Below are 14407 nucleotides of genomic sequence, written 5' to 3'. Positions count from 1 at the left end.
GATGACGGAGCGCGCGCGGATTCGTCTGTGCATTTGGGACGGATCAGCAGGATGGCAGGAGCGCGCGCCCGGCACAGTGCGCGCGGCTGAGGGTGACCCATCATCAGGAACTATGTTACTTCCATCAAACACCGCATCCCTGCGCCTCGGTCCCGCACACACCCGCTGAGGCGTGAGTATGCGAATGCCATCATCTCGCTCCCGCTGCTGGAAGCTCCACACATGCGTGCAGAATGTATTTCAACAGACGGTCGAAGAAGATCCACAGCGAGGGAGGTAAGCATAATCTGCCGACATGGGCGACGTATATTGGAACTGTTTACGCGTGTGTTTTCTTCGGTGCTATGTTGTTGTTGCCTACCATTGGATATTCGGATGTTACTTTATGTGTAAATTATTCGTTATTGTAGACTTTATATACACTATTAATTATATATTAGAAAAGGAAGGTCATGTTGTGATCGTCCAGCATCAGTTATCTTCCACCTGTCCCGGTTGGTGACGCTCTCTTGCAGGTGACCTGTCATTTTCGCTGTGTAAACAGATGGGTTACCAGGTTCTGTTTCCTACCAGTTGGCGGAGGAGATGAGTAGGGTCAACTGTTCTTCAGAGATAAGCTGTGATGCGGTTACAATTAATCTTATCCAGATCTGCTTTGACCTTTGAGAGAGAAACTCCCCTATTAGTGGTTATTTAGCTCATCACGTGACTGTTTAAAGCGATCTAACTTTGTAAGCTCATAGACAGGTCTACCTCACCTGTTGAGGTCATGTGTGCCCGAGTAAAGTAGGCCTATTGACCTTTTTATTAATTATTTTACATTTAAGTAAAATATCATTTATATTAGATATTGTCATATAGCAGGTACAGACTGTATAGTTATAGTTATAAGGTTTATCTTTAAATATTTGAAGTATTCTGACACTAGCAATTTTTAGTCACTCAATTTCATTACAAATCTTCAAATAAATAAAAGCATTTTTAACATTTCTTTTAATTATGCACTGTAAAAAAAAAAAAAAAATCAACCACAAAAAAAAAAAAAAAAAAAAAAAAATCTACCAACAAAATCACTAAGATCCCTTTGAATTTATATCATTAATATTGAGTTTAAACTCTGTAAAGTCTTGAATGGTATAAAACAAAATGCACAATTACAAAGAAGTTATAATATAATAATGTAGACTTTTTTTTCCCAAGCAATATACTTAAAAAAACACATACTGATTATTATTTGTAAAATAATGTTTTTGATTTTAGCAATGAGGTCCTTTTGGTGCAAGAAAGCATTGCTTTAAAAATGCTTGCACTATAGAGTTGAAATAAAAAGATTGTTATCATTGTTATTAGTAAAAATTAGTTTTTTATTTTAGCAAGAAAATTTTATGCAAGAAAGCATTGCTTTCTAAATACGTGCAGTGCAAGATTAAAATCCAAGGACTGCAACATTGCAGTCTGTTCTGAATGAAAATGAGCCATTGAGACAATTAGTATTATTACAAATCTAAGTAAAAGCTTGTATATATCATTCTCCAGACGTCAATTTACTGCACCGAACAGTGGCCAAGAGTACATCGCAAGTACATTGCTCTTGAGATTTGAATGTTGGTGGCAGACTTGAGAGATTGCAGAGTGTTTTGGCAGCTTGTTTCTTTTCCTGCATGTGTTTATTCGGCAGAGCTTTGTGGGGTGATGACGCCGTCTTTTTGACTGACTGACACATATGCATTGTGGAATACACTGAACGTTTGTTCAGAGCGTTTGTTTGGCCTGCCCTGCTCTAACCCAGCACGTTCCAGAATTAACATGCAGGGCCGGGGACGTACTTGGTAACCCTAATTTTCAATTCTGTGAAACGTATACGTGTGACTCTGGGTTGTCTTATCAGTTAGATTGAGTTTAAAGTTGCATTTGGGCTTTTTCTGGAAATCTTTAATCCGTCTTATATGCCTTGAAGAATTATCTTTCAGAAGCCATTCATACAAGAAAGCCGTTTGCTGTAATTGTAAGTAGAAAGGTCAGTAATCCACTTAGTTCTGCTCATCTCAACAGATGACTGACAGCTGTTTTCTGTCGACTTTGCTCTCCATATGCTCAGTTTATGTATGAGTTAGGAAATGGGACAATTGAAAACTATATCAGCAAAAAAGCATGCTTGTCCAATCAAGTGCATAGTGTTCACATTTCAATTCAATTCACATTTATTTGTATAGCGCTTTTCACAATACACATGGTTTCAAAGCAGCTTTACAGAAACTGCATGAGTCCACAGGTAACTGTCTAAGTTATGTATTTCAAAAATGTACATATACAAATCACAGTTAGCTAAAAATGTACTAATTTAAACAATGTAATGATTTAAGGCAGAAACAATGAGCTCATTGAAGTAATGAATACTTGTTTGTTAACAAATGATTATGACATATAGAAAATTGTAGCATTGGTGCATGTTGATTCAGAGTTTGCGTCATCTGAAGTCCTTTTAAAAACTTTTTGGTCATTTGACAAATGAAAATACTCTATTAATGGCACAAAACAATATGGTTTGTCTAAGGACCCTGTTTTAGTGACTGTAGTGTTTCTGTGCATCAGTTTAAAGGCCACATGAGGGCAGCATCTGTAAACGTGTCGCTCATGGTCCATTCCAGAGGTAGGAGACTGATTGCTCGGTTACTTTTAATTAAATGCTTAAATTATAGAGCGGAAAAGTAAGATGATTTCTTTATACATTTTAACATTAAATACATGTATATGTATATATATATATATATATATATATATATCACATTGAACAGATATATATCATATTAAACAGACTGAATGCAGATGACAGCGTTTTTATTTACATCAAATTATAAAACTTTATATGAAATAAACACAGCTTTCTTCATGATGCAAGTAAATAAAAATATAATTCATACAATTTAAAAAAATAAAGTAAAAAAAATCACATGTAAGTTTAGTGACAGAATGGAGAATGTAGGGGGGGCAGTTCTTCTCTTGGCCAACGAACGAACATGGTGTCATTATGATTCCGGCTGCATCACAAGTCCGAATTAGAATTCAGATCAAGACTTTATACACAAGAATGCTTAGTCAAACGATTCTTCTTGTTTTAAAATAATTAAAGGTATAGAACTACATTAAAATATGATTGCAAATGCAATACATGAAACGATTAAGACAGAGCTTAAAACTATTTTTGCTTATATCATTCATTGCTTTAAGCTCTAAAGATGTAGCATTCCATTAGTATAACATTCCTATCCATGCCTTTATTTTGATAGTATAGCTTGTGTGTTACCATCTACATAATAAAGATTCACTGTAAAAAAAATCCCGTTGTTTTTACGGAAAAAAACTGGCAGCTGTGGTTACCAGAACAATACTGTAAAAAACACATCAAACCGTAAACATACTTACGGAGTTACATGTAAATTTAACATTTTAAACATGTATATTTAACATTGGATTTCAGTAATATGATATAACGGTATACGACCTATTGAAGTATTAATATCTGTTTTGTACCATAGTATTACACTTACAAACCAACAATCTCAGCAGTAATGAGAGTTACATGATTACTTAAAGCTCATCACAAGTAGTACTTCCACAAGAAAATTAATATTAATATACAGAAGGTGCACAGTGTCATTCACACAAACATTAAACACCATAATGGTAACACACATGAAATTTTAAAAATACAATAAAGATTAATTTAACAACATTAAATGTAACATAAACCCCTAATGTACATAACTGATTATAAAAAAACTAAGAAAACTATGATGAAATATAGTTATTTCAACAAAAATACGTCAAATGTGAAGTGTCACGCAGGGAACTGTGGGAATGTCAATTTACGATTTTTCACTGTAAATTATACAATGACTAAATGTACCATTAGATCTATCACAGTTATTTACCGTATATAGTACGGAAACTTTCTGTTAACCAATTAACAGATTTTCACTGTAGCATTTTTACAGTCTTTTACTGTTAAAATCACGATCATTTTTTACAGTGTTCAGCAGAGTTTTGTGCAAATATGTACAGAAAAATTACAAATATTAAGTCAACTTACTATTTAACCTTACATTTTCTAATTGTTTAATTAATTTAATTAACCTTAGCAAGTCTGCTCACTCACATAATAATAAATCCAGTTTGAATAATACTTTGTCGCATTAGGCACCACAGTAGCCATACACTTTTAGTCTATTTCTTGAATATTATGTCCAACAAATTGAACTGAAAGGGGAAGTCGGCACATATTTAATGAAGCTGTGCCCTTTTATTTCGTGTATCTGGTGGTTTATCATGTTAGAGCAAGAAAAATTGAGAATTACATTAGAGTAAACGAATATGCCAAAATAAACGTACATTTACTTATGAATTTTATTTTTAAATTCTATTTTGAACTGAAAAGGGAAGTCAGCACACATTTAACGAAGCTGTGCCCTTTTTATTTCATGTACCAGAGTGGTTTATCATGTTAGTGTAACGTGTAGAGTCCAAAGAGGAAGATGAGGAGATGATGAAAGTATGAATAAGGTAATACTTTCATCAAAATAAACAAAAAGCAGATATCCCGGCACGATAAAGCAACGTAACAGTGAGTATTAACACTCAGTCAACACCAGACCAATGAACAAAAGGAACTGAAGAGTATAAATACACACACGATAACAATCTGAATACAAACAGGTGAGCTAATTAATGAATAACCATGGAAACCAATGATGGCGGGAAGGACAAAAGAAACAGGATGCAAACAAGTCCTAAAATGAGAACCAAACACAATGAAAGAGTGACCGTTGGAGAGTGAGAAAATTTTCTTGTTTTGTGTTGTCTAATGAGGAATATTATTGGTATATATTAATATATATCTTAAAGGAGGCAAATGGAAGCCAGCATGGTAAAGATAATATATTTTATCCAACAGCCTTTTTGTATATAACCAACAAGATTACAAGACATTTTTTGACATGCCGAAAGTCCCTTTACGCTACAAAAAGCTATTTCTATTAAGAAAGCTTTCTTTTGCATAGTAATGCTTGTATCGAACACCATTTCTGATCCCCAAAAGCTCATTTTTAAGAGTGTTTTGCTCTATGGTCTTACTGACTTGATATCTTGTGTTGTTTCTTTCTTATGGCAACTCTTGTTGGGCTCCTCCAGAACAGTTAGTGTTGACCCCTCTTAGCCAGGACTCCCCCCTCCGGCAGGACCAGCCCGTGGGATCCAACATGTGCTCCCATCTGGCAGACAGGTTTGAGAAAAGTGAGTGCCCTGCCCAAGCGGGCCGCTGCCCTTCGCTACTGCTTGGAGCCTCACAGGAGCATGAAGCCACTCTTCCTTCAGCCCACACTGCATGGATAGACTGATACAGCTAACGTTCTCTGCACTCTTTCATGCACAGGGTCATTCCTACAGTTTGGTGAATTTTGGACTGAGCAGGTTTGTTGAAAACTTTTTAATAATTCAATTATTCTTTTTTCTTGACCATTATTCACTGGTCAAGCCCAGGCTATAACCTAATAATTCTGAATTCTGAAAATTTGTGAACATTTAAGCTATAATGAAGCCCATTACTAGCTAGGAAATATATGCTAGCAGAAGATTAACATTTAGGAAGAATTTTAATTGACACATAAAATCAAATTGGAAAATAAACATTTTTATGTCCAGTATAAATTGACACAACAGGGTGGTGGACATGTTTTATGCTTTTAGATAAGTATTCTAAAAATGAGGTAGAGACATTTTTTTTGACTTGGGCTTCCCTAAGCACTATAAGCACCGCCGCTATTTTAAAGTGCGTTCAACCAAAGTCCATTTAAGGCAAGTCTATTAACTCGGCGGCCATCTTTGAAACGCCTCTCGGGCAGCTATTTCATTAATGCAAGTACAGCTCCTGTCTCTTTGAATTGGGAAACATCAAATTCTCCAAAGCTATTCACCAAGCTTACGATTAAATTTCATATTTGAAATCACCAATGAAATCTGACAACAAACATCTCATAAATTTGGTTTCTAAATGTTCAAATCATGACAAAAAAACCCCAACACATTTTCTCAGGCTGGACCAGCCAATGCGCATGTGCATTCATAAGCACATCTGGAGCTTCTTCAGGCAGCTGCAGTGAGGCAAAGAATTGACCAATTCTTTTATTTAGAAAGCAGGGCTTAGTAATATGAGAGCACCGTCTTTGTATATCTAAAGTCTTTGCTAATACTTTGGCTGCATCCAAAATCACATACTTTCTTGAGTAGGTACACTCTCAGAAAAAAAGGTACAAAAGCTGTCACTGGGACAGTACCCTTCAAAAGGGTTCTAATATGTACCATTTAGGTACTAATATGTACACTTTTGGTACCAATATGTACCTTTGAGGGACTATGTACTCTTTAGGTACGAAGGTGTACCTTTTGAAAAGGTACCGCCACAGTGACTGCTTTTGTACCTTTTTTTCTGAGAGTGTACTTATTTTGAATAAGTAATTACTTCATGACCGCTAAAAAGTATGTTCTAGTATGAATGTGTGTAGTATGAATGTAATCTGGACGTACTACATTCGCCATGTTGTCATTCTCATGTGACCTAACAGCATCAGTTATGTCACTTCACTGCCATTGACAAATCAGATTCAGATTAATTCGTTATTGTCCTCGATAGGAAATTTGTTTTCATAGACTGTTCCAGGAGCAACATTCAACACGCATAACATGCACATACCACAGAATTTTGTACATATAATTGCATATTGCAAAAAAAACATTAACAGTAAATAAATGAGGCATTCTGTGAATTCAACGTTCTTATTGCTGAGAGTACAAAACTTTTCCCTAGCCATGATTCTTTATGTCGGCTCCTGTCCAAATCCTCTCCCGTGGCCTCATGGGATAGTAAAGTGTCCATCGCATGCGCACTTTAGAATCTCAAAAGAAGTAGGTTATCTGGGTACTTTTTGCATATACTCTTTTATGAGTATTGTGAATTCGGACATTATTTTGTCACATACTGTTTTTCGCCTTCTTTATAGTAGGGAAGGTATACGATTTCGGATGCAGCCTTTGTTGATGCTTTTCCTCCAAGGAAATGATGTCTCTTCTAGTAAGTCATGTGATTTAGCATATGTGCTTAAGATTTTAAAGGGCAAGTAGCACTATAACAGGGTGTACTGGAATGGTTTTACACCTTTAAAATATATGTATCACAACAATTATGTTTTTTATGTCAAAGAATTTGCACACTAATGCTCAAAATTGCTAGTTTAAAAATATACATGTAACCTTGATTTCAAAGTGAAGTTGAGTTTTTTTATATATATATATATATATATATATATATATATATATATATATATATATATATATATATATATATATATATATATATATATATATATATAATTATTCTTAGGTACTAATCATTCTATGCATGGAAAACCATGTGGCATGAAAAGTTGATCAGCAAAATATGTACTGTTTCATGAGGACATAAAATCCACCAAACTGTATGAATGACCCCACACAGACATGGTATGCGTCAAGGGATGCACCAAAATGCATGCAATGCATTACAGAAATAACAGTCCTTTTGGTGTTGATGCTAGTTAGTAAGCCAGGGGTCAGATTGTGACGCTTGCATGGCTTGTGCATGAGGTTACGGGTGGCTGACGTGCCTGGTGGTGTAAGTGAACAATCTCACCTGCGCTCCGGGATAAACCCCGGTCAGGATTAGATACAGGTGAAGTTGCAGAGCTGACAGAAAGAGGATTACCTTCCCTGGTCACTGTGCCTGTAAGAGGCTTTCGTTCCTCATTCACCCTTTTCCATCGGCATAGCGACCCAGGCTACGAACACATCCCCCGTTCCCCTTGGGGGCCACCAGGACCTGTGGGTCACCTTGGCTACGGGACCAACATGCCACGCCGAGGGCGCAACAGGTCTAGGAGGGGCTCTGTAGGTAAAGGGTTTCTGGACTTCTGGTGGAGCGGCCACACGTGAGCATGTGGGAACAAGGGATGGGCGGATCGGTCCTGAAATATTGATACTTCTGACACCGATGCCACATTTAGGATAGATCCACATAAAATCGATCCTCATTGGTTTATTAGAATGCTTTAATTATTTAATTAGCGTGACATTGAATATGCATCATTAGGTTTAAAGGGAAAAAGAACTTAGATAGTGTATCTTATCTCCAGATGATCAGAACGCTGAAAAGCACAAGTCATCACAGCAGGGTCATTCTTCAAAAAAAATTCAAATTTTGTTGATTTTCCAAAAATACTGGTTCAGTTCATTTTTCTCCCTTATAAGTTGATGGTAAGTATTTATTAACATTGACATTGGCATTATTGCTATTAATAAGGAAGGACAGCCTGAATTTTATTGTTTATTTCACACATTAAGTAAATGTAATTTAAAAAATACTTCAAATCAGACTGTCAAATGGTGTCAAAATACTTCTAATCAGACTATAATAAATGTATTATTTACATACAAATATTTTTCTATGAAAATCTTTCACACAAACATTAAACAATGTAAAACCAATAGCATTTTAATGAACTGATTTGAGCAACCTCTTCTTACTGTGAACTTTGACCTAAGAGTTTTACAAATTTTTAAGTTTTAACATTGAGAACAGAACAAAAAAGAAAAAAAATCAAGGGACAAGCATTTTAAGTTATATTCTTACGTATTTTAAGCTTTAAGCAAAATGATCCATCCATACGGACACTTAATATACTTAAATAAAAAGTCAATTTCATAGTATTTAATAAACATAACATTATGCCTTTTATATATTTAAAGTCTCTATGAAATCTTTTTCATAATTGAAAAGTCAAGGGACAGATTTGTCACCAAAATTTGATAATGACCGAGGACAAACAGAGACAGCAATGCTTGCTATTCACGGTTTTCCATGAAAGAAAGACAATTTTGTTGTAGGAACGACATGAGGGTGCCTTTGTTAATATTCAGTCAAAAATCACATTTATTAATTTTTACTTTACCCTCAGAAATCACAAAAACTTTACATTTATTAGAGGTTTCAGCACTGATATGTTTAAATACTTGCCGTAGGATTGAATAAATAACTCGCCCATTAGTGGGAGATTGTAGCTGTATGCACTCAGTTTGCAAATGAAGAGCCTCGTTGAGCATGTCATATTTTCTTTCTTTGGATTTTGTTTGGTTGTCTGAATGACCTCTGTACCACTATAAAGATTTGCTGGTTCACTGTCCTCTTGAACCCATTCCACTGCCATTGTGTTGCCGTAGCAGTAAATTCTAGACAATAGAGGAATTTGACACCCATTTGAACAGCACGACCAAAGTCTGACTAATCAGAGTAGTATAATACAGACGGAGAGATGTGCAGTGATATTGCATGGAATAAGAGAGGCCCGCTGAATGAATGCATGCAGGTATAAGAGAATGCGTTGGGTAAAGTGAGCACGGTTACAAAGGCATTGGGATGAATAATGCAACCCAGGGCTATTCATAATTTAAAAGCATGCTGCTTTTTAGTGGTGAAAACCTGGCGGATGGCCAAATCTCCTCACTCACCCCATGCTGGGCCTAGGGTCAAACTCAGTGATATATATATATATATATATATATATATATATATATATATATATATAATGTAAATTAAATGAATATTGCGTCTCGCAGATGCAGAAAGAAATTAAAATATTCTTACGTTTTTGTAAGGATATCTTTTTTTATATTTGGAAATCAAGTGTTCAATCATGTTTTGAGCTGAAATGTTGTGCCATACTTTTCTTCATCAATTGTTGACAGTGTTTGGGTGTGATTTAGTCGCACGAAAACGGAACGATATTGTTTCTTTCTTGGACTTTATCTGAGGGCAAAAGTCAGTGCAGCTCTTAGCTTCCCAGTTTTATCAGCACATGTTGGGAAACTTGTGAATTGAGTACTTGTTGATAATCTTAACCAGGGCCTGCGTGTCCTTTATGAAAGTGTTGTGTCCAGTCTATGTACTGCACATAATTTACCAGTGTGTTGCTGATTCCATGGTTCTGTGATGTTTATCAGGTACAAAGTGTCTGCCGGTCTGGCCATTAGTGAGTAACTGAAGCTTTCATCTGTTGCTGAATAAACTTTTAAGCCACATCTCATGGGTCTTGTATCGATCTTTAAGATTGAATGGCTGAGTTTGGGATTGGAAGAATAAGTATATAGGAAAGAGAAAATGAAAGTGCGGGAGATGTGATGCATGATGAAAAGTGTGTCAATCCTGATTCTTTGGCCCTAGTTCAGAGTACATCCTAGGTCCATCTATGGTCAGGGTTGCTTTGATCTCTTTATCTGGAAATGTTTAAAGCAGTGCTTCTTAACTGGTGGGTCACACAAGGGAAAATATAATGCTAAATGCAAATAATAAAATAGCACTCTTAGAAAAAAAGGTTCATTGGGGTTCTGTGGTCTGTGGCTTGACTCAATTTTAAAGGGGTCATATAATGCCATTTTTGTACAAGCTAATATGATTCTTTAGGGTCTAAAAGTTTGTAATGTACTTTAATTAAAAATTCTCATTAGTATTGTAAGAAAACACTCATTTTACCTGATCAAAAACAGCTCTGTTTTCAGCACGCCGTTTAAGTGCATGTGTCTTTAAATGATAATGAGCTTTGCTCACCCCGCCCCTCTGTTCTGTGCGTACACCGTTTTTAATAATAACACAATAACCATAACGCGTTGTTCATTATAAACATGGGATTATGAATTATATTGAGAATGTCGTACATAGAAAACATGCCGTAATGTACCCTGAGTGTAAATGGCCGCATTCATCGTGAAGTGTGCAGCAAGCGATTTGCAAAGATTAATATAAATATTAATATAAAGGTTAATAAAACGTTACACTCACTTCTTCTTCTGGAGGTGCAGCAGGAACACGAATAGTTGGTACTGATCCTTTTTTCAGGAGCAGCTTCTTAGCAAAACCAGCTTTATACTGACCTCGTTTGTAAAGCAGTCTTGTGTGTGAAATGATTCGCGCAAACATGAAAGCATTGACGTTGATCATGGGGAATATTCCCTTCGAATACAAACTCAGCCACTGCGTCTTCAGCGGTTCAGATTTAGGAACATCAAAATGACTGCTGTGTTCCTTATTACACCCAAGAACAGAACACCACAATCGCTTAGACACCATTCTGCTCATAGACAGTGCTCCAGCGTATCAACAATGACCGCGCCGGTCCGCGCGGACTATGATTGATCGCTCGCTCACGGGCAAGGGCGGGTCTGTGTTGAAACGCTGCTGTCAATCAACAATCGTGGGAGGGGCGTCGATTTTGTGACGTCACAAAATCGAACGGCTTGATATGAGACCGGGGAAAACATATAAGGAGATTTAAAAAAAAACACTGGATGGATTTTTATCATTTTATGATGGTTGTGTACAGGCACTGCCAACACACATTTCAGTACAATCAACTTGTAAAAGTGCATGTACCATTATATGACCCCTTTAAAGAACCAATTTTAAAAGCCAAAAATGTTCTATAAGGAGAAATGTCTTAAATGACTGCATAACACTTTCATTTTATTCTAATGATAAAGATCACTTCTTAAAATCAAATCAAAATAAATAAAGAATTACAACAAAATTAATTAAAACGAAATCCATAAAATGATCTTATGATGGGAACCCCTAAAAGGTTCTTGATAAAGCGCCTGACAAAACCCTTTAAGGTTCTATATAAACCTTTTCTTTTAAAGGACCATTTGATAACTATAACAATAATGATATAGTTCTTAAAATCAAATCACCCAGACTTTAAAGAGCTTGAGCATTTAAAGTGGCAGACAATGTAACTGCAGCATGCGCTTATAATAAACAGAATGCTATCGTCCATTGGTGTGAACGCTAATATAGTTAGTTTTTTTGGTGTGAACGGGCCTTTAGAGTGTATAATTGTGCATGCTAGTTAGGATAGCAAAATGAATATTCTTATTAATTTAAAAAATACAAATTAATAAACGGCTTATTTATTTTGAACCTTAAATATGCGGAAAACTTTATTTAGTGCAAAATCTTTTGCCTAATAATAATACAATATTTGGCCCAGTGTCATGTTAAAAATACTGTATATTATTGGATCTATGCGGTTCATTTTAATAATTGTAATATTAATATGTCTCATGTTTGATTTTAAGAATATTTTTATATATTTATACATTTTGTATGATAATGGTACTTGATGTCCAATGTAAAATCTGAATCCTGAAGTAGAACCAGTTGAGAGCCACTGTAGTTTAAACTATACCCACTAGTTCACAGCTGTAGTTCTTGTTGCAATTAAGTCTGAAGTCACCTTGAAAGAGACATTAGACATAATCTATGACTCCATAAAAACACTTTTAAGGGCCAGTGTCTTCTGCACTAATATACACAGCACTGAACATAAGTATAAGTTCACACAGTTCTCAGTTAGTGACAAGATAGTTATCAGTGGTCAAGCTGGGCTTTGACACTAAAGAGATGGGTGCTTGCTATATTTACACCCTGCACCTCGTAACTTAAGATCATGCATTTACAAGCAAGAGAACTATGCAGATTACAGAAAGCAAAAAGATCTGATGGAGATACAGCCCAGCATGATCATGTGGGTATGTTTTTGCTGATTTTTGTGGTTTATGGTTTTGCAAGATTGACTTGCAGATAAAGAGTTGGATATGGTTCAAGATGGGGGAAAAAGTCTCACGCAACATTCATATAGGCTACTGTTTACTTGCAAGCAAATTAGCAGCAAATACATACAAGGTAAATTTTTATATATATATATATATATATATATATATATATATATAATTTATTTATTCATCATTATTATTATTATTATTTGTTTTTGTTTTTTTCGTTTTTTTTCTGAAGGGAAACCATATTCAGTCACTGCAAAGACACAGAGTGGAGCCTCATAAAAATATATACTGCTGTTAAATCGATCAATCGCGAATAATCGCATCTAACATAAAAGTTTTTGTATATTATGTATGTGTCACACTCACACACATCTATTATATAAACACAAACTTTTGTTAGACGCGATTAATCGATTTGAAAGCACTAATATAAATATAATTTTATAATGTCTTCTATTGTACTTCCTTACCTTTACCATGAGAAGTTACATGCATTATAAATTTTACATTTTAACGGGAAATATTGTTACTTCCAACTTTGCTTCAATCTCTTTCTATATAAGATATGTGAATGTGAAATTGTCTAATTATATTCTTTAACTTTTTCATTTGTTCACTTATCCACATTTGCTGTGACAACTGTCTTATGCAAATAATAAAATAAACAAATAGTATTTATTTATAGTGTTGATGACATAAACACAGTTATCACAAAATTAATGTTTATTTTTTTTAAATAGGCTGATATAATTATTTTGTTGACGTCAATATCTTTATGGTGTATTAGGGCAAAATCTTTTGGTTAACAATAATATAATATGTTGCCTATAGCATGTTAATAATCCATAAATCCCACAATATTCAGATCAGTGGTGTATATGTTTTTAATTACGTATTCTTAAACCTTTATTTGTTCCCCTATTCACGTTTGTTTTAATCTTTGTAAACTGTCTTAACCTTTTAAATTTTCCTATTAGCCTGCTGCTATGAATATTGACAATTTGACCTTCAAAAACGAACCCTTTGAGAAACAGCGTAGCATATTTGTGCCTTCAGGTAAAATTTCCACATTACAAGGAGGAGCAAATGAACAGGAAGTAAAAGTAAGCACGTTTAGTGCCTTTCGATCCATATTGTGGACACCGGTGTGACTCCCGAGCTGTGCCTGCGCCTTTAAATGTAAGGTTTTTGTGTTGTCTGACTGCGGGTAGTGCTGTAGTTAGAAACGGACAGAGAAAGCGCGCTGTCTGGAGGGAAACCATCTTCTGTCACTGCAAAGACACAACGGAGTGGAGCGTTACAAAAACGTCTACAGATTGACCCAAATGACACGGTGGGAGAGGGTTTGGGGCTTGTCTATTAGAGGGGCTGACTGGAATGGGAGAAGTGACGCGAGTAGTCCATCTCTCCACGCCCGCTTTCGATCATGCAGCAGCTGGGTAAACTCTCCTGTCACATCCAGACAGCGTTGTTATTTACCGAGCGTACATTATTTATTATGTGCGGGAAATAATCATTTGGCAGTGGTCTGTGATGCTGCAACATTTGAGAGGGAATCGCTGTGGCTGCGTCTCAAAACAAGAACAACCCCACGCGACGCGCCGCAATCGTTTCTACTCTGGACGCATAGAAGCCGTACGTCATCGCATAACGTTTACCTCACGGACCAATCAGTTGTAAGCTCGAGGCTACTCCTGAATAAATAACA

General features: G+C 35.7%; 1 protein-coding gene across 7 annotated transcripts in view; it reads left to right on the top strand.

Moving 5' to 3' along the window:
* Positions 1-17: 17 nt before the first annotated feature.
* The window catches only part of atp8a2 (ATPase phospholipid transporting 8A2), a 57112-nt gene continuing 42722 nt past the window's right edge, over positions 18-14407 (top strand). For 2 of the 7 annotated variants that reach the window (XM_084102096.1, XM_084102100.1), the window contains exon 1: positions 79-276. In XM_084102096.1, the coding sequence (XP_083958222.1) occupies positions 234-276 (43 nt within the window). In that variant the 5' untranslated portion in view covers positions 79-233. Of the gene's footprint in view, positions 277-5187; positions 5290-13880; positions 14139-14407 lie in introns of those variants that run through there. The other 5 variants (XM_084102094.1, XM_084102098.1, XM_084102099.1 and 2 more) reach the window with 5 other exon arrangements.

Source organism: Abramis brama (genome assembly GCF_963993115.1).
Source record: "Abramis brama genome assembly, chromosome: 24".
In the NCBI taxonomy this organism is placed as follows: Eukaryota; Metazoa; Chordata; class Actinopteri; order Cypriniformes; family Leuciscidae; genus Abramis; species Abramis brama.
The sequence above is the reverse complement of the archived record's forward strand: the minus strand, read 5'-3'. Positions and strand labels throughout refer to the sequence as shown.